This window comes from Colius striatus, chromosome 1, assembly GCF_028858725.1.
Source record: "Colius striatus isolate bColStr4 chromosome 1, bColStr4.1.hap1, whole genome shotgun sequence".
Classification (NCBI taxonomy): Eukaryota; Metazoa; Chordata; class Aves; order Coliiformes; family Coliidae; genus Colius; species Colius striatus.
This window is the reverse complement of record NC_084759.1, coordinates 23,393,955-23,413,675: the sequence shown is the minus strand read 5'-3', so window position 1 is coordinate 23,413,675 and position 19,721 is coordinate 23,393,955. Positions and strand designations below refer to the sequence as shown.

Here is a 19,721-nt window from a genome sequence, read left to right as displayed (position 1 = left end):
TCCCTGCATCCTCCAGCCCAGGAACTCAGTCCTCTGCCATACTGTTGCCTCTAATCAAGTGTGCAAAAGGGGGGAAGCAGCATCCCAAGGGGCTATCACCCTCTAAGGGGTGATCCCCAAAAAGCACAACTTACTGACCATGTAAGGCAAGAGCTACTACAAAAATCACCGTGGGAAGGAAGAATGTGTGCAGAGACTTAGGAGACACAGTGCCTGTGCATTTAAATTTCTGGGCTCTAGGCTGTGGAAAACAGAGGCAGAAGCATGATCAGCAGGAGGAAATGCTGGCTTTTGGGAACAACGGTGGCATTTCCTCTGCCAGCGATCCCTGATCGTTAACCCATTTCTCCATCTTTGACTACTCTAGATGCAGTCAAACTAGAACATGATAAAAATGGAACCTCAAGAAGAGGCAGCCAGAACACCCACTGAGATATTTATGTTGAGGTTTCAGTCTCCCAGACAAAGCTGCTGAGAGTTTCTGAAACAGCAAGCTGCTCCTCTGCCTCCTCTCACTGACCGTCCCTGCACATTTCAACTGCATCTCACAAAGCCCTGCGCACATTCCCCTTTTATGTTAGATTTCTTGTTTCTTTCTTTGGGAGTGAGAGAGAAGCAGAACTCATGCTTCTGCTTGATCACATGCTCTGTTTACAGTTTGCAAATGGTAAAATTTGCTTAGCTTTTAAAAAAGGGGTAGATGGACTAGGCTTCTACAAGAGCAGGCAGTTTATACGTGAATTATACCCCCTGTACCATTCTTGCGCACTTCCTTGTCATGGATTTAAGTTCTCATTTCCACTACCACTAACTCTAATTTAATGGTTTTCCAGGATCCCTGACAGTCAAGTCACTTACATCTTGACAAGCTACCAGCACTGTGGATTTGCGTTACAAGAGCAGATGGAATAGAAAACTCCATCTTCCAGACTGGTTGGGTTTCAAGAAGAGCAGTTGAGGGTGAAGCAGGCCAGCACCATCCTGCTGAGAAGGAGGCAGAAGGCCCCATGCATGGGAACACACGGGACACAACCTCCTGAAGGTTAATGCTGACTTTTGTACATTTTAAAGACGATGAGACAGTAATAACTAACAAGGTTCTTCATCAATTACTAAGGGTAGGGGCCTAGCTTCCAAAACAACTGCCATTAGGCAGAACTAGCTTCAATGCAGAAATCCCCAAATACTAAACCCTTCCCTGACACAAAGAAGGGGTGGGATGGGAAACAGTATTTAATTCACTTTATCATTAAATAGTGTCTAGTAATAGCCTAAACTATCAGAGTGAAGTAATAAAAAGCATGAATTCAGTAATTTTTAGGGAACTAGAACACACACATAATGTGTAAAAGATGGGGACCATAAAGCATTTGGGACTGTGGGTTTTGGTGGGGGGGTTTGGGGTTTCTTTAATTTATTTATTTTGAGGGGTTGTTTTCCAGCCTCAGTGGTTCCCTTTAGCCTTATAATGGCAAAGGGGGTATATCTAACCTTTCTGAAAAGACCATCTATATCAAAGCCCAAGAACACACAGTAGTCACAGACAGTGTAACACAATTCCTCAGCATTTTATTTATTGTTCTTATTTTTACAATTTATTTTGCCATTTAAAAAGAGTCACATATCAATTTAAGAGGTGAAAGAATACATGCTAAAAGTTTAAACCTTGGTCAAACTACAGGCAACTTCTGAGCATTATATGAGTTAGGGAGAACCCCAAAGCATCAGCCACCATGTGGCCTTGCTTTATACAGGCATATTCCTTCCAAACAAAGTGTTCCATGCTGTCAAACAGATGTACAAGCAACACAGAAGTATTGCTCATCCACAATTTCAATGCAGCTGCTTACAAATAAGAGTCAGGGAACACTCTGTGCCAGCACACCACAAAAATGGTGAGGCTAAAATAAAAATCAGGCCAGATAGCACAATAGATAAATCAGTAGGCAGAACATACATGCTCAAACTGGAACTTACCACAATGTGGAAAAAACATCTTTTGCTTACAGCCTTGCCTGTGAGCAATTCAAAAGCAACTAGGCAGCATCCACATTCTCTCCTCTCAATGTCAGCTTCCAAATACTGCTGAGCGACAACCATCTTGTCTTCAAAGGCAACTTGTTGTCTTTCTGAAAGGCTAACATATTTTGTATGGGTCTAAAGATGGATTTGTGGCTGCCAAACAATCCATCTGGTTTCTAAAACTGAACAAACATTGTTCTTTACCTCACTGTGTTATTATAATAGCAAAATGAAATATTTGGCTTTGAACCAAACCCCCCAAGCAGTCAAGAACAGGCAAACAGACAACATCTGCAACATTACTGGCATTATAACAACATTCCATGTATGACTTTGGGCACTAGAGTTAGAATATCATGTCATCTAGTCCGTCTTCCATAAACTTCTTGTAAATTGCCATAAACTTTGCTACAAATGCTTCCAGATGATAAATGGCTTTGCTGCCCAGTTGCAGGCGGTGCTCATAGAAGGCTGCCATCTGTGCAACTTCTGCTTTCAGTTGTCCATCACAGTTATTTAGAAGTTCTGTCAGGAGGCCCTAAAGGGGTAAAAACAGGACAGTACTTGAAATTGTTGTTGAGGACAACCTTATTTCATAGAATCATAGAATGGTGAGGGTTGGAAGGGACCTCCAGAGATCGTCTCGTCCAACTCCCCTGAAGAAGCAGGTCAATCTAGATCAGGTCACACAAATATGTCCAGGCGGGTGTTGAAGACCTCCAAGGAAGGAGACTCCACACGCTCCCTGGGCAGCCTGTGCCACTGCTACCTCACCTGAACAGTAAAATAGTTTTTTCTTATGTTTAAATTGAACTTTCTGTGTTCCAGCTTCATGCCATTACCCCTTGTCCTGTTGCTAGATACATTAGAAAAAATGGATGCCTCAACCTCCTGACATACACTATTTAGATATTTGTAAATATTAATAAAAACCCCCCTCAGTTTCCTCCTCTCCAGACTAAACAGCCCCAGTTCCCGCAGCCTTTCCTCATAAGAAAGATGTTCCAGGTCCTCAATCAGTAGTTCTCTGAGAGCAGGAGAGCTATGATCAACAGTTCACTCAAAGATACAACAGAAAAGACATTCCAGAACCATTACACCACTTATTTTTGACAGAACGAGATTCATGGAACTAGGTCTCTTCAGAACCTTCTTTCATGAAAAATTCCAAACAGATGTTCCCTACTGTGTTCATAGACAGGAAAGCATCACATACTGGAAGCACTTATGCCTTAAAGAAAATCAAAGTTAACCTCATCCTCAAATACTATAACCTCTCTTGCATGCAGGCACATAGCCCTGGGAAGGGTTTTTACCAAGACAGTAAGTGTACTAAAATCATTTACTTCCTATCTTGACAGCAGAGCACAAAGAGCAATAACATTAACAAATATAATGAAATGGCTTATTTAAAACATAAACGTATGTTTATCTACATATTTATGTGTAGATACACAAGATACTTGTCATAACAAAACCAAGATGTGCACTATTTTCGATCTGAGACCACAAAAAAAAATCATTGCAAACCCATCCCCACTAAAAGGGTCAGGATTAAGAAGTATCTCTAGATCATTTCAAGTTTATGAAGAAACAGTGGGTAGAGAACATCCACCTTTGGTCTGATGACAACAGTCCTCAAACAGGATTATGCAGGATCCACTAACCTACCATAAGAAACGAAGGTTAAAGGAACATCTAACCACCAAAACTGATGGAAAGTAGAAATCAGTTACTGTGAAATTTATTGTCTTGTAATTGTGTCTGACAGCAAAGTCCATCTAGGTTAAGTAGCAAGTGTTAGCTTTAATCTTTGTTCTGCTCTAGTTGTCTTCAGCATCCTTTCACCCTGCTAAAAATAAAAACATGTCACATTTGCTTGCTTTCCTACCAAAATGACTTCTGTCTTTAAAGGGGCCTGCTGGTCTAGCATCTTTCAGTAAAGCTCTCCAGAGAAAATATTGAATGTATAACAACAAAACTTTTACAAAAGGGAACAAATTATATCAAAATTAGTCCCTAAAATCTGTATATGCTTCAATACAGAAACTGTCCTGAAGTCCTCAGAGGCACAAAGCATGTGCTCCTTTGTTTTCACTCAGCTATGATGCTGCCGTTCTGCGATCACAGAAGTTTTAGTAAACCATTCAATAGAGGTGTGATCAAGGAAGCCTGCAACAAAAACAAACTAGGCACATTTTCCAAATTAGAGAATAGACTCTTCCTGCCCCCGAATCTAGGCAACTCAGAAGCTTCATGCCTAACTGAACAGCCAAATGTAGCAACTGAGGACAACAAGCAAGTGCTCTGTATCAGCATTTGCAGGAACAAGGTCTTTAATTACTGCCTCAGAGAAATAACAGGGACTAGTTTGGTTACTCCAGTGGAAACACAAAACTATCTTTTGGTCATTCACATCTATTTGGAAAGGGCACAACTTTTCATCTACATTTGAATAGTTTCTGATGTTTTGGTGTGTTTTGGTTGTGTTTTAAAACTCAAATTGAGACTGTCACAGCATTAATATTTATAACACATGAAGGGCTAGATAGCTGAATTACCTTCATTATAATCTCAGGAGGAATGCAGTGTGTCAGGAGTTCATAAAGTCGTCCACGGACCTCTAAAAGCCTATTGGAAAGACACCACAAGTATGAGAGGTACTTCCCCAAAGTATACCGATGTGTTTGCACTATTTGTAAAATGTGCTGCAAGGGTAAAAAAAAAAAAAGTCAATCTAAGCAAAGCTTTTTCCTGGTTTTGGTTTCGTGTGCTATTTTAAACCCAGAAGCATCACCCAAGTCAGTCAGTTTCAATTCAAATGCTACATAACACCTTTATTCAAAACAGTAAGACAGATTCTAGTTACAATAGTCTCAGGTAATCTAGAAGCTACACGGCTATTAATTAAGGCTTGTCTCCTTTTAATTCCTCTTCATATCTACATTTATTATTCATTCTTAAGATTAGCACGAGGACACTATAAAATTTATTAGAGCTACAAGACTTGCTTATACTTTTTCCCTCTTCATTGTTTACAAGGGAGACTAAGATGATTAGGTGGCAGAAAGACATACATCTATCAACTCTCATCTTTTGATAACAGGAGGTCAGAAGCTACAAGCACTTAAATTAAATACAAGAATTTAAGTGACATCTCATATAATCTATAAAAGGATCAGGCTGTGTATGACACTGAGAGGGATAAAAGGGGCACCTCCTAATGTGCTTAAAAAGAGAGCTGATTTCTCATTTCCAGTTTTTTTACATAGCTGAATTACACCAAGATAGTGAAAGACGACTAATAAACAAAAAACCCCCACTAAACTACCATCACCACTAGCATCATCCCTACAAAAACCAAAATAACAAACCCCCATCCCAAAAAATCCCACAGAGAAAAAAATGCAACTAACCTTATGGTCATTTTTGATTACAAAGCTTTGACAGAGAAAACTAACAATTCCTTCAGTTCCTGAAGCTCATTCAGCCTCCTCTGGTAATTTTTAAGCTCACCTCCTCTGGTTGCACAGTACGAGCTCCGGTACAAACCCCAGGAAATTAATAACTAAACTAAATATGTCAGATTTTTAATTGGAACCTTTTTTTTTTAAGTTTGAGAGTACACCAAAACCATAATTTATAGCCGCAAGTAAGTGTGTGTATGTACCTTTGTGGTGTCTGTTGACTGACAATAGCATTTGCAGTTTCTCTCAAATAAACTTCCCAGTCCATCTCAGGAATGTCTTGATCAGCAGTAAAAGGATATCTGCAGAATAGTAGTATTTTTTTTAAAAGACTGAAGTCAGATTAAAGTACTTTTGAGGCCTTTTCTAATAAGGCCTCAAAAGTACTAAATGAACTTAAAAGTTCATTTATATATCACATTTTAATTTGCAGTAATTCATAGCACGGTGACTTACTGTTGTACTCTGCAGGATTCACACATAAGCAGTGCTTTCCGAAGATTCCTGCCAGACTTCTCTGCAAGCCTTTGAGCCAGTTCCTGAGGAAGAGTCAGGCCTTCTTTCTTACACACAGTCGACAAGACATGGCAGATCTAGACAGGAATCAGAGAGCAGGGAGTGCAACATTCAGAAGACAGTTAAGTACCTGCAGATTTTCCTGTTTGAAACGTATCTGGACCAGAGATAGACCAGTCTTTCATAAGACATGCTTGACAGGTCCCCCTCTACAAAGAAAAGGTAAGCCACTTTGAGGAAGAAAAATATTTGAGCCTACAGCAAGACTTTATCTAGTAAGAAGTTTAAATAATTTATTTTTGCATTCACTTCAACATACATCTTCAATGCTGGGAGCAGGCACTCGTACAGCCAGGCATCTGCTTTGAATAGGCCCTATGATTTTTGACATGGAGTTGCAGCACAGGATCAGCCTGCAGGTCGCCATGTACTTCTCCATTGTTCTTCGCAAAGCATGCTGAGCATCTTTAGTGAGTTTGTCAACTTCTGTTAACAGTACCACTGAAAAAAGAATTAGAAATAAAGGGGGAGTTTATTAAAATCAAATCTTTCTAAGAAAATGAGTACGGTGATGTACAATTGATAATACCAAAATAAATGACACAAGCAGAAAAAGGCAGCATGGTTCCACAGACAGGAAAATAAAACTGCAACCTGCATGCCTCTTTGACCGTACAATCTTCTACTCCTTCACATCCCTGCATGCACAGCCTGGAATGTCAATTTCTTTAGAGCAGCGCCTGCAACACTGCCGTGCCGAGAAATAATCCAGGTAGGTATAGAAGCTTTCACTTTGAAAATTAGTATTTTGAAAGTAATTTTTAAATAAGAAATGCAAAAGACTTTATGGCATAAGGACATATCAATAAGCACACATTTCAGGAAGACTCCTCTCAGTACATTTCATGTTTAAAAGACAAAGGCTTAGCTTAACAAAGGAGAAAGCTGCCTTATTATTGTAGCTGCAGCACCTTTCTATGGTCTTTTACAGGGAAAAAAACCAAATCAAACCAAAACAGGAGACATCTCATATGAAGCAAGTAGCCTAACCAGCTACCTTCTGCAGGCTCCTCCATAGGTAGCTCATTTCAGTTCTCTGAATGGTCCAGTGAGAACAGCCTGAAGGAACAAGTCAGCCCATGACCCTTCTCCCAGTTCACCTCTGGTTACATATGCAGCCTAAGGAGACCAGGCAGCTTGCCAGATAGTTTGAGGTGCATAGTATGAGTGCAGCTGTGAGGACATATATAAACATGAGCAACTGGTAGAGCCAATCAGCAACCAGCAGATTAGGTAAATGTAGTATTTCCTGGGAAGAGTGAGGAAAATAAGATAAAGTACTAAATTCATGACTGTGTTCAGCTAATTTCTGCTCTATTCTGTCAAGATTCCTTCTCTCCTTCAATCTCTTGTTACATAGTTCTGATTTTGCTTTCAATTTAGTTACCTGGAGGAAAAATAAGCCAGTTGTAACAACACGTGTTTTGGAAAACTCAGTGGAAGCTTGCTTCATTTTCTTACCCGGTGTTCTTCCATACACTACAGATGAAACGCTTCTAAACTTTCTGCCTAAGACAGTTCATTCCTCAAAACACCACAAATAAGTGGTCAACACCTAACTTAGCAGAAGGTTACCCTGTCCCTCAACTCAACATTAATTAACTCGAACTATTACTGTGGATCACCAAACTAAGCTACAGTTGCACTTCAGTGGCAGACTTGGAATAAAGACAGAGGGAGCTCTGATCCCTGCTGCACAGCCACTGTCATTCAACTACATCCTGTCCTCCTAAGAAACCAACACAAGACACAACCTCTTCCTGACGATTTAATCACTCAGGGTATTTCCACAGTGGAAGAATAATGAGAGGTTGTTTGATTTCAAAAGGGTACATACACGCAACATACAGGTACAAACAAAACAGTCAGCTAAAGTCTCTGCAAAACAAGTTTAAAAAGTCATTTGACTGGTTTTAACTGGTTTTACTTACCCTTAAAGTCTCGTTGAGTACTTGTCTCAAGCTGTTGAGATTGTGCTACTGTCTTCAAGAGTTCCTGAATTACTACACGGTCGTTGTTTCCTGCATCACTGTACCAGGAGTTTGAATAAAACTTGATTTAGAACTTTATATTGCATATAAAATACATCCTTACTAAGTAGCCTCTTGACTGAACAAGAATACCAAAAGAATCCGGAAGCTGTTGAGGTTAGAATTAATATGAATACATGCTTTGCTGAAAGGCACCTTCCTAATAACAAAACCAATCCAAAGCTTCTGCAGGAACAGGTGAATTAGCAGCACTGTAATGGAAAGTACTGAAATCATTGTCAAATGTTTTATTAACTCAATAACACTTATTTTTCTGGTATGAAAAATACAAATTTTGTTACCTATGATTTGGGCAAAGACACATGATGTGAATATTTTTACCCATTAAGGGAAGAAAAAGTACATCTAACCACATAACAAGATACCCGATTCAAAGGACTGATGTAAATACATAGTTTTATTTTTCCCTGAAAAGTAGATGTTATGATATTAAAAACCTATATGCTTCATGGAATCATAACAAATGGAAAATACCTTTGAGATCAAGTCCAACCACTAACCTCACATTGCCAAGTTCATCACTAAATTAAACTATATCTCTCAGCATCTCATCTACGTGTCTTTTGAATATCTCTAGGGATGGTGACTCACCTGCCTCCCTGGACAGCCCGTTCCAATGCTTAATAACTCACTTGGTGAAAAAGTTCTTCCTAATGTCCAATCTAAACCCTGTCCTGGCACAACTTGAGACCTCTTCCTCGTGTCCTATCATTCATTACTGGAGAGATCAACTCTAACCTTGCTACAACTTCAGGTAGTTGTAGAGAGTGATCATCTCTCTCTTCAGCCTCCTCTTCTCCAGACTAAACAACCCCAGCTCCCTCATCTGGTCCTCATCAGGCTTGTGCTCCAGACCCTTCACCAGCTTTTTTACCCATCTCTGGACATGCTCCAACATCTCCTGACTATTGCCTTTCCAGAGGGAGCAGTAGCTCTGCAGTATTTCACTGGAAAACAACCAAAAAAAGCATTTGTCTGTCCTGTTCAAGTCACTCCTCAACCAGATCTTCCCTATTCCTGTCAGAGAGAATGCAGCACAACAGGCACAAGTGTGTTATCTCAATGATCTGCTGAATAGGGTACGCTGACCTCCACTGCAGAGATCTCTCCTTCAGCCAGGGAGCAGACCTTCGATCATAGCACAGAAAAACCTCACAAAGCAAAATGAAACAAGTGGGTTTTTATTTATCAGCTAGATCCATTTCTGGAAATGGAAAGCGATTCAAATAGTTTCTTAATAACAGTAATTTCATGGTGAAGGATTATCCTTGATATAACATGACCCCAACAAACATTTCAGGAAAAGAAAACAAATATAAATATTTAATTTTTATTGTTGCTTATTCTTTCACTACCCACTACTCAGCAGAACCTATTTTAAAGCAACTATCCAAGCTAGTCAAGTGACATGGGATAGTGTTTTGAAATTCAGTAAATATCCTTCCTTCGGAGGAAAAAGAACAGCTCTGTCTAATAAAGTTCCATAATAAAGTCAATAGCTGCAGAGTCCTTCCCAGAAGTTAATTTCCTTTCCCTGTTTGCCATTTGTCATGTTCCATGCTACTAAAGATCCACATGATTTCAGTGTTATAATTGAATCAAACTTCACAGCTTATGCTGATAAACATTAGCACAGCAGACACAGGTTCATTATCTGGTCAGACATAAACATGACAATTTCATGAGCACTTAAAGCTTATGAATCAAAATATTAATTCTTAATGAAAACTCAGCACTGCTATTCTACACAATAACCAATGCAACAGTTCTACACTTTTAGGATTTTAATATGAAGATAACTGTATTTTACTTTAAACATGTCTCAAGTCAAAAGTGGTCTGTGGAGATTAAGAGAAGTATTAGCCTTAGGTTATCAAAGCAGAAGATTGAATGGTCACACATTTTATACCTCCAAAACAACATATTCAAACAGTTAATTACCACTAAAAAAGCCTCAGTTTTAATTGTTTGGGTCTGTATTAGAATACCAGCAGATATTCACTAATATAGAGAGATTAGCTGCAGAACAAGCTTTTAAAGGAGACACAGTAGATGACAATAGCTTCTAAAACACAGAACAACATGAGAAAAAGTTTAGCAATAAGCACAAAGCTAAAAGTTACTTCAGTATACACAGTGTCTTAAAATTGCAACCCAGACAACAAAGCCACCACAACCAAAGCCTCCCAGCACACAATGACATTTAGACTCATGTGATTTAAAGCAACATTAAACGCTTTTGGGTAAATACAAGTATTTACTTTGGGTCAGTGAACTATCACCAGCAATTTCACAACTGTCAAAGAAGAAATACAGTACACTATTACAGCTTCTGCCGTTTAAATCAACAGTTGACCTCACTCATGACAGTATTCCCAGCATTTTGCAGTGTTGCTCTTTCCTGTGCTCTAAACTCCTTATTTTAAGAGTTACTGGGTAAACCTCTCTTGCTTTCACATTTTATTTTTGTATTTGTGACAGAACCAACAACATGGGGGTATTGGTTCCAATAAAAGCTCTCAACTTCAACTTAAATTGTTAAATCTATGAATCAAAAACTGTTTGTTATCTATTCCTCAACATCAGCATGCTTATGTGGCAAGTTAATCAGAACACTACTGTCTTTAGTATACAGCAATCCAAATTTTTGCTCATTTAGAGCTGTTCAAATAAAAATCCTCTCTTGCTTCCCATTTGCAGTCCAAACCCATAAATCATTATCTAATTTTCTCAGAAAATAAACAGGGCTATCAAGCTCTTAGATACCCAGGCTGAAACCACCTGTAGTATGACCAGTGGCTTATGTTTAAAGTGGGACATTTTTACTGTACACTTACCTTGGGTTAACTTCAAGGTGGTAATTACTTGCAATGGTGCTAATTTCAATTTTCTTTTTAGAAGGTGCCTATGTAAAAAGTAGGCATATTAAACTTCACAAAAGGTGTTCTAAAAATCTGATGCAAACACTTATCTTACAGATTAAAACTGAGTCAGAGGCAATACAAAAGTCTCAGAGATCAAAAAACTGCTGAGATACCAGACTTAGAATGGTAGGGGTTGGAAGGGACCTTTAGAGATCATCTAGTCCAACCCCCCTGCACAAGCAGGTTCACCTACATCAGGTCACATAGAAACATGTCCAGGTGGGTCTTGAAAACCTCCAAGGAAGGAGACTCCACAACCCCTCTGGGCAGCCTGTGCCACTGCTCCCTCACCCTCACAGTGAAATAGTTTTTTTCCTATATTTAGGTGGAACTTTTTGTGTTCCAGCTTCATCCCATTACCCCCTTGTCCTGTTGCTAGCTACTATAGAAAAAAGGGATGTCCCAACCTCCTGACACCCACCATTTAGATATTTGTAAATGTTAATAAGATCTCCCCTCAGGAGACTTAGGCATCTCCCACCCCCCAACCCCACCTCCAAAGGGGGAGTACAGACACATCATCCAGCATGTAAAATAATAACAGTTATGATTATTACAGTAATACATAGTATGTGTTATTATTGGAATTAGCCATTCAAAATAAATTATACTTTTCCTCTCCAATGAAAAGTTTTGGAGGGAAAACCTCTGGACAAGCCTAAAGAGGTTGTTTTCCTCTCTTGGCAAAGGATTTCAACTCTATACTTTTTGTTTAAAGAATAAAACTAGTATTTTTAATCACCTCTGAATTGAGTATGCAGTTAAATATATTCTATATTTCTATCATCCAATACAAGTACTATACTTGTTTCACTCCTGAGAATTAAAAAGCAATTATTAAATAACCTACTTATCAAGAGACCTTGATAACCCCTTACTGGTTAAGCCTTCCATAACAAGGACTTTGAATGGATACTATAACCTATGAATAATAAACATGAAAACCTATGAATAATAAACAATAATAAACATGCCTAAGACCAAGGCACAAAGAACTTAAATTGACCTTTTATGCCAATGCTGAAACTGCCATGGTGAGAATAGGAAAACAAGTTAAAACTTGCATATATGCAAAAGCAATGCCAGCTTTAAAAATAAAGGTTATTTTTACAGACAAATTAAATTCTGTATATTTAATTAAGAGACAACCTATCACAACACATACTATTGTGCAAACTGACTTGTAAAAAACAAAACAGAGCAAACCCAACCACTCACAGAAAATAAGACCCCACATCCACCCATGAAGACTTCAGGAACAAGTAAATCTCACAAAACTTTGGTTCATGTAACAAAAGTGTTCCAATTAATTACATAAAAGATCTTGAAGATAAAGTGTGAAAAAAAATGTTTTAAAACTCAAATAAATACAGAAGTCTCACAATAGGAACACATCCATATATAGATATCCACATTACTACACAGCAGACAGATTCTTGTCTTTTACCGTTATACTCTGATGCTCAATCCTCAGTTTTTCCACTCCTGCACCATATAATTCCCTTAACAAACACATTATTCTTGTCTTTTTTCCAGCTCCTGATGGTCCATACACCAATAGATGAGGGAAGTCACCACACTGAACCTGGACACAAAATATTAGTTAGCTACAGTATTTTCCTCTTAAGAGTATTCATCCTTCCATTCTCACACAAGTTTACATTTTCCATCTCTGTCACAACAGAGTACCTAGAACTGTTGAATTTATTTCCCGCAGCAGTATTTCCTATAGAACATTACATTTTCTGAAGACCATATCTAATTCCAAACACCTCACCCCTCAAAAAGAAACCAATACAAGAACAAAAACCAAGGCCAAAACCCAACAAACATTCACATGCTTTTCAGGGTTTTTAGAGTGACAGTTGCAACAAACACACAGTAAAACCGATTAAAACTAAATTTGAAGATGACATACACACATACAATTATGATGAGTATGTGTAGATATAATTACTTTGTTGGTTCATTTGCAAGCCTTGAATCTAGGCGAGTAACAGATAGTGTGTTTCCTAAATGAAGTTCATTCCTAAATGAAGTTAGGAGTTTGTTTCTTGTAAAGCTAAAAAGCATGACCTGAATGGACATCTGACTCAACCCCCTGAGTCCAAACTCACATGAGTTAGATACAAATGTCAGAAACACTAAGACCAAATCAATCTAGGGGATCAGCGAAGAGAGCTCAGCACATCCAGAGTCTAATGAAGAGAGAGCTTAGCACATCCAGAGTCTAATGATGAGAGCTCAGCACATTTGGAGTATAATGAAGAGAGCTCAGCACATCTGGAGTCTAATGAAGAGAGCTCAGCACATCTGGCTGGGAAAGCAATTCTTGAACATTTAAACAATTACATAGCCGTGGTTTTTGTTCCCACCTGCTTTAAAAACTTAAGCTAACTTTAAGTTAACACGGCAGGCCCTATTCTCGGAGATATCAATCATTCTCAGCTAAGACCAGCAAGAAGCACTAATGCACATCGCTCCTGAGCAAGTCAAGCCACGAACTTCATCACAGCCTTTTCCTTGGCGTACAGCCCACGCTCCCGAGCAGGGCACGATGCCACGGGCCCTCCCGCCGGCGGCGCCGGGTAGGGACGCTCCTGAGAAGCCTAAGGCCTGCGCCAAGGGAAAGCACCCGACCCCTGCCCTGCAGACACGCGGGTCGGCGTTACGGGCCGCGGAATCCTGACGCGCGGAGGACCCTGGCGTCAGGGAAGAGAGGGCGGTGGTGGGCTCGATCCCTGCCGCGGGGAGGAGAGCGCGAAGTGGCGGGAGCGCCTCAAGCGGCCGCACCGGTACCGGGCAGAGGCCGCCGAGCGCGTCGGGGCAGGCCCGGGAGCCCCCTCACCAGGTTGCGGAGCTGCGCCGCCTGCTCGCGGTGGTAATCCAGGCGGGCCAGCGAGCTAGGACGGTACTTGTCCACCCACAGGCTCATGGCGGTTGAAAAGCGCGCGGCGCCGCCACCACAGCCCCGGCCCGTAGCGGCGGGAGGAGGGGCCGATACGGCGGCCGCCGAGGGACACGCCGCAGCGGCGCCCGCCGAAGGGGCGGAAACGCGGGCCTACGCTTTCCGCGCCGCCCCGCCGGTGGAGGTCCACAGCCGCGCTTAGGCCCGGGCAGGTGTCGCGACCCGACAGCATTGCGTTGTTTCCCCCCCCGAAGGACAAGTTTTGCCCGCTGTGCCCGGGCAGGGTTCGTGCATGACGTGTCATCACTCTGTGTTTACAGCCGCTGCGGTCGTTACCGTCCGGGCGGCCGTGGCGGGGCGTTCCCTTGTTATGCACGTACGAGGCCGCTGGTAAAGCACCGCTGGCACAGATTACACCGGTCCGGCAGTGCCAGCGGCAGCGCCAGGCGCCTCTCCTGCCCGCTCTCGGGCAGCGGATCGTGCGTTATTTATGGCAAGCTCATTTTTTCAGTTCACGTGCAGATACTTGGTGCAAGCGGTGATGGCTGGGGCGCGCTGGAGGCGGCTTGGGAGTCGGCTGAAGGCGCGTTAGATCCGTGAGGTGGGCCTCGTAGGGATCGCCCGAGCAGCCAGCCGGGGAGCATGAGCAGGCAGGGAAGGGGCTGACTTCTAAAGGGCCCTTCAGGCACCCATGGACTGTCCACCAGGTCCAGCAGTGCGCATTCATTCTCCTCGACCTCTACAGATGGCCATCACATAGAAGCCAGTCTTCTATGTCTGGGGGAACTTATAGTCCTTAGGTTGTTTGTCTGGGTGTCATCCTGGACTTGCAGCTAATAATCTATGTATCACCCTTTGAACTTGCAAGCTCCACCTGTATATGTGGCTTTGTGTACATATGGAATACATATATACAGAATTACATACAGCATACATAATAGGTAAAGTCTCAGTTTTTTTGTGTAGTAGTCCTAATAAATGAAGCATCATGTGCAAATGATACTATTTGAAGGTGCAATTTCTTAGAGTAATAAAATGTATGTGCATATGAGTGGTCTGAAATTTGTCAGCCATATTTCTTTACTTGGATGATTTCTGTGAAAAAGTATAATTAGATGAAAAGTTCATGTGACTTGTCATATTTTATCAGCTTCACATTCACATTCTTTGTTATAGTCAGCAGGTAATAGCTTCATTAAACTAGACATTTGTATTACTCAAAAATATAAACCTAGGAGGGGCAAAGAGAGCACATCAGTTTATACTTTGGTACCTTTTTTTTCTGAAATACTTACATTACTCTCATAGACACTCATTAATCAGGTTTGTCAGCACTGCTGTGATGCAAAATTGAGTCTGTGAAAGCTGTAGCAGAAATATCCTGCCTAGTGCCTACCGATTAAGCCCCTGAGTTCTAGCTGGCACCACAGAGCAACCCATTCCTTTGCCATTTCTAAATTTACATTTTGTGGGTCTACATTGTTTCTCATGTGTGGCCTTTCTCTCTGTTTAGCAGCTGCTGGCCTTCAGAGTAGTCTCTGAATTTGACCATTAATGCCTTTGGTAACCTCTTTGATTGACTGTATTTATAAACAGACTTTTTAAACTTTTGCAAATCCGTTACTCATCTGCCCGACTTTTTAATAAATTTCTGAATGATGTGCTGCTTCAATATCATGCTTAATTGAAACTGTTGTGATAACTCCTTATAACCTGCTCAGTTTTTCCAGCCCCTATAGATAGTCTTCTTAAAAATGAAGGCTTGCCACCTTCCAGCAAGTACTCTGACAGATTCTCCTTTTTGGATGAGGTCAGACTTAAGCAGTCTGTCCAGTAAGCTTTTAGGCACTTTCAGCTCCAGAAGAGATCAAGGAGGAGTAAAGGCGTGTAGCATCTCTGAGAGAGCCTTTATCTCTCTTTGTCATTAGGTCATTAAATGTCCATAGAATATCTTGTTATCCCAAGGGGAAAATGCTGGGAATTGTGCCCCACATCAGCAGTGTGGTTAAGCATGGGCTTACACTTCAGCTTTCAGGTAAGTCATTCCTTGCTGTAAAAAGTAAGCAGATGAACAAAATTAGTTTGTAATGTAAAAATGTTATCATTTTAAAACCTGGGCCTGCATGAGGCGTTGCAGCTGTGGTACTTTATATCTGATTTAAATGCTCTAGAACGCTTCTATTTTCTACTTCATTAATTTTTTTAACTTCACTGTAAATCAAAATATTTGGCCAAGTGTATTACAAATAAATGTGAATAATACAGGATACTGTGTCAATTTCAGCTTCACTCACAATTTGCTCAAATATAAAGACTTAAAATATGTCTTCACTCATTTTGTTCAGTCCAGCAGGAAGGTCAAAAGGTAAAATGACTTCTCTGCATGAATAAACTAGCCAATATAACTGAAAATAGAGATTTTAACTACAAATGGCATTTTGAGCCTTTTAATGCCAGCAGCCATGTTACTAGGAGGTGACACAATGTCAGGCACTATAAAAAAAGCTCCATCTTATACCCAGATTGAAGTAAAACTCTTAAGACATAGGTCTAGTGTTTAAATATCTAGAGAGAGTTTTAAACCAGTTTAACCAATTACTGAAACAGTGATAGAACAAATTAGAGCATTTTTTATACTGACTTCCCAAATATCTTCACAGCATGATTGCTGCTAGCAATCCAAGTATCCATTAACAAGTCCAAGTACCATTTTGCTTGAGAACAACTTGTCTTTTTCAGACAGAAGACTGTCTGACTGCTTAACTGAGCGAGGTAGATTTTTCTTTTCAGTTTCAAATATTTTAGTAGATTATTGCCACTCTGTTGGCTGTCACTTTAGGTTATATCACCCTGTCCCCATCAGAGTGCTCATATTGCTGCAAGTAAATTATTGTGTGTCAAGAAGGACTGAATCACTAATTGCAATGAGAAAAAAAAAAAAGACCATAATAAAGTGACATCTGTTCTATTGGTGACATGCTGATGTAATGCAGATTGAATGTGACATTAACACTGATAACTGAATAAAAATCTAAAATAAGTATATCCCATATAGATTGTCAGCACTGAAGAAGCTGCTTATTTGTAAGAGTAAAACAAGAAATCCTAGTGCTTCATCAATCTAACAGTTTACCTGACAATATTTAGTCTGGAAAATTAAAAGTAGTGAAAATATAACTTGTTTCCAAGCAAGGATGAAGCAAACTGAAGTATAAGAAGACAGGTTTTCACAAGTATTGAAGATGTATTCTGAAAAAGGCTACAGTGATGACATTTAATTGTAAGTTACTTCCTGTCCATCAGTCATTACTGCAAAAGCTTTTGTACACTTGTCCACCTGGAAAAGATAAGGCAAAGCCCTTTACTAAAGAAGCAGAAAAATGATTTTTTTTTCTGAAAAGGGAGAAAGTTATATTTTCCTGCAGTCAGGACACTTGGCAGTATTATAAAATGTTCAAATTTAATCAGTACTTCTTCATGTTGCAACTCCTGCCTCTAAGAGACAGATCCTGCTCACCTCCCTAGTCTCTAGCGTGCCTGGAGAATTAGAAGAAAAGGAGATACGTTTTGCTGTTCTCAGGCCTCTGTGACCTCCACTGTGCATAGCTGTGCAAACCTAAGTCCTTTTATTTCTACCATCAGGAATTGTTCAACTACACATTTAAGTAAGATTTACAGCAGCACAGTTAATCATGATAGAAAGACGTAGGAAGACAGTTGAAATTTTTAAGTATTCTGAACAGAAATTCAAAATCCATCTGGGAACATGTAGAATTACAGATCCATTCTTCAGATGAACTGCAGCTATGGTGAATACGTGCCCATTTGTTTGATAAAAAATATGGACTATTTTCATTTGTAATTTAGATCTTTTCCCTTGGGATTTACAAGATCACTGACTAAAAGATATAGCCATGTTCTTAGTTTTCCATCAGCCTACATTTTGCAATAACAGAAGAACTGGAACAAAGCAAACTCTTTTCCACTTGCGGTTGCAGATTTGAACTTAAAGGTATTCTGAAACTGACCCAGTAAATACTCAACATTCTTTTCTGGATGTATTGTAAAAAAGATATACAAATTCCTTATCGAAACTGATCATGAACCTCTTTAAAGAATGATATGCTGTCAGATAGTTAAATATATGAACAAATAATGGTGCTTGATCTGTAATTAGGAATTAACTTTGTGAAGATAGGGCCAGTCTTGTTCAACATCTTCATCAATGATCTGGATGAGGGGACAGAGTGTACCCTCAGCAGGTTCCCTGATGACACCAAACTGGGAGGACTGGCTGATTCCCCAGAAGGCTGTGCTGCCATTCAGCGGGATCTCGACCAGCTTGAGAGTTGGGCAGAGAGGAACCTCGTGAGGTTCAACAAGGACAAGTGCAGAGTGCTGCATCTGGGAAGGAACAACCCCATGCACCAGGACAGGCTGAGGATTGACCTGCTGGAGAGCAGCTCTGCAGAGAGAGACCTGGGAGTCCTGATTGACTATAAACTGAACATGAGCCAGCAATGTGCCCTCATGGCCAAGAAGGCCAATGACATCCTGGGATGCATCAAGAAGAGTGTGGCCAGCAGATCAAGGGAGGTTCTTCTCCCCATCTACTCTGCCCTCAGGCCTCATCTGGAGTCCTGTGTCCAGTTCTGGGCTCCTCAGCTCAAGAGGGACAGAGAACTTCTGGAGAGAGTCCAGCACAGGGCTATGAAGATGATTAGGGAACTGGAACATCTTTCACACGAGGAAAGACTGGGCACTGGGACTGTTTAGTCTGGAGGAGATTGAGGAGGAATCTCATTAACATTTACAAATATCTAAATGGCGGATGTCAGGAGGTTGGGACATCCCTTTTTTTGATGGTATCTAGCAACAGGACAAGGGGGTAATGGGATGAAGCTGGAACACAAAAAGTTCCATTTAAATATAAGAAAAATCTATTTTACTCTTCAGGTGAGGGAGCCCTGGCACAGGCTGCCCAGGGAGGGTGTGGAGTCTCCTTCCTTGGAGGCCTTCAGGACCTGCCTGGACACATTCCTATGCGACCTGATCTAGGTGAACATGCTTCTGTAGGGGGGTTGGATTAGATGATCTCTAAAGGTTCCTTCCAACCCTACTGTTTTATGATTATTCTATTGTATGACATTTTATGTCTCTTTATGGGCAACGATAGATATTCCTGATGAAGTGCTACAGATTATTTTGAAAGGGGGTGAGTCTTTGCATCCACTCTCACCAGGACATGAACTGGAAATTCTTTTATTGACTTGAGCTATTTTACACTGAAAAAACCATGTAAAATAATACTCTTTTTTAAAAAAGTCAGATGAATGCACAAGAAAGCGGTTACATTAAAAACATTCCTACCTAGCTCTGCCTGTAATATTCTAACTAATGTGGCTAAGATAATAAGTGTTTTCTAGATTTCTAACATGTGATAACTCTTTTTTTTTAACATCCTCCAGATGGTAAATAGCCCAACTCCTTTGAATTCATAAAATATTAATAAATGAAATTCAGACACCTCTGAACACATCTTGGTTTGTTTCCAAATATGATAATAAATATGTGATGTAACAATCAGATTCTTATTGAAATCCTATGAAGAAAGTCGCTAAAACCTGATGGTACTCAAACATACATCTAGGCAGTGCCATTGGCAGAACACATTGTTTGCCCCTAATAATGGTTTTTGTACATTTACTGAAACTCAAGGCTCTATAGCACATAATATATATTCAGTAACTCACTCATATTTCAAAGTTTGAGT

At 40.3% G+C, this 19,721-nt stretch overlaps 1 protein-coding gene across 4 annotated transcripts in view; it reads right to left on the bottom strand.

The window, feature by feature from the left end:
* Positions 1-1,549: 1,549 nt before the first annotated feature.
* The window catches only part of RFC3 (replication factor C subunit 3), a 49,275-nt gene continuing 31,103 nt past the window's right edge, over positions 1,550-19,721 (bottom strand). For 2 of the 4 annotated variants that reach the window (XM_061993716.1, XM_061993724.1), the window contains exons 3-10: positions 12,488-12,625; positions 10,954-11,021; positions 7,997-8,094; positions 6,325-6,506; positions 5,946-6,082; positions 5,693-5,791; positions 4,584-4,653; positions 1,550-2,560 (exon numbers count right to left, since the gene is read on the bottom strand). In XM_061993716.1, coding sequence (XP_061849700.1) covers positions 2,369-2,560; positions 4,584-4,653; positions 5,693-5,791; positions 5,946-6,082; positions 6,325-6,506; positions 7,997-8,094; positions 10,954-11,021; positions 12,488-12,556 — 915 coding nt within the window. In that variant the 5' untranslated portion in view covers positions 12,557-12,625 and the 3' untranslated portion in view covers positions 1,550-2,368. The other 2 variants (XM_061993706.1, XM_061993729.1) reach the window with 2 other exon arrangements.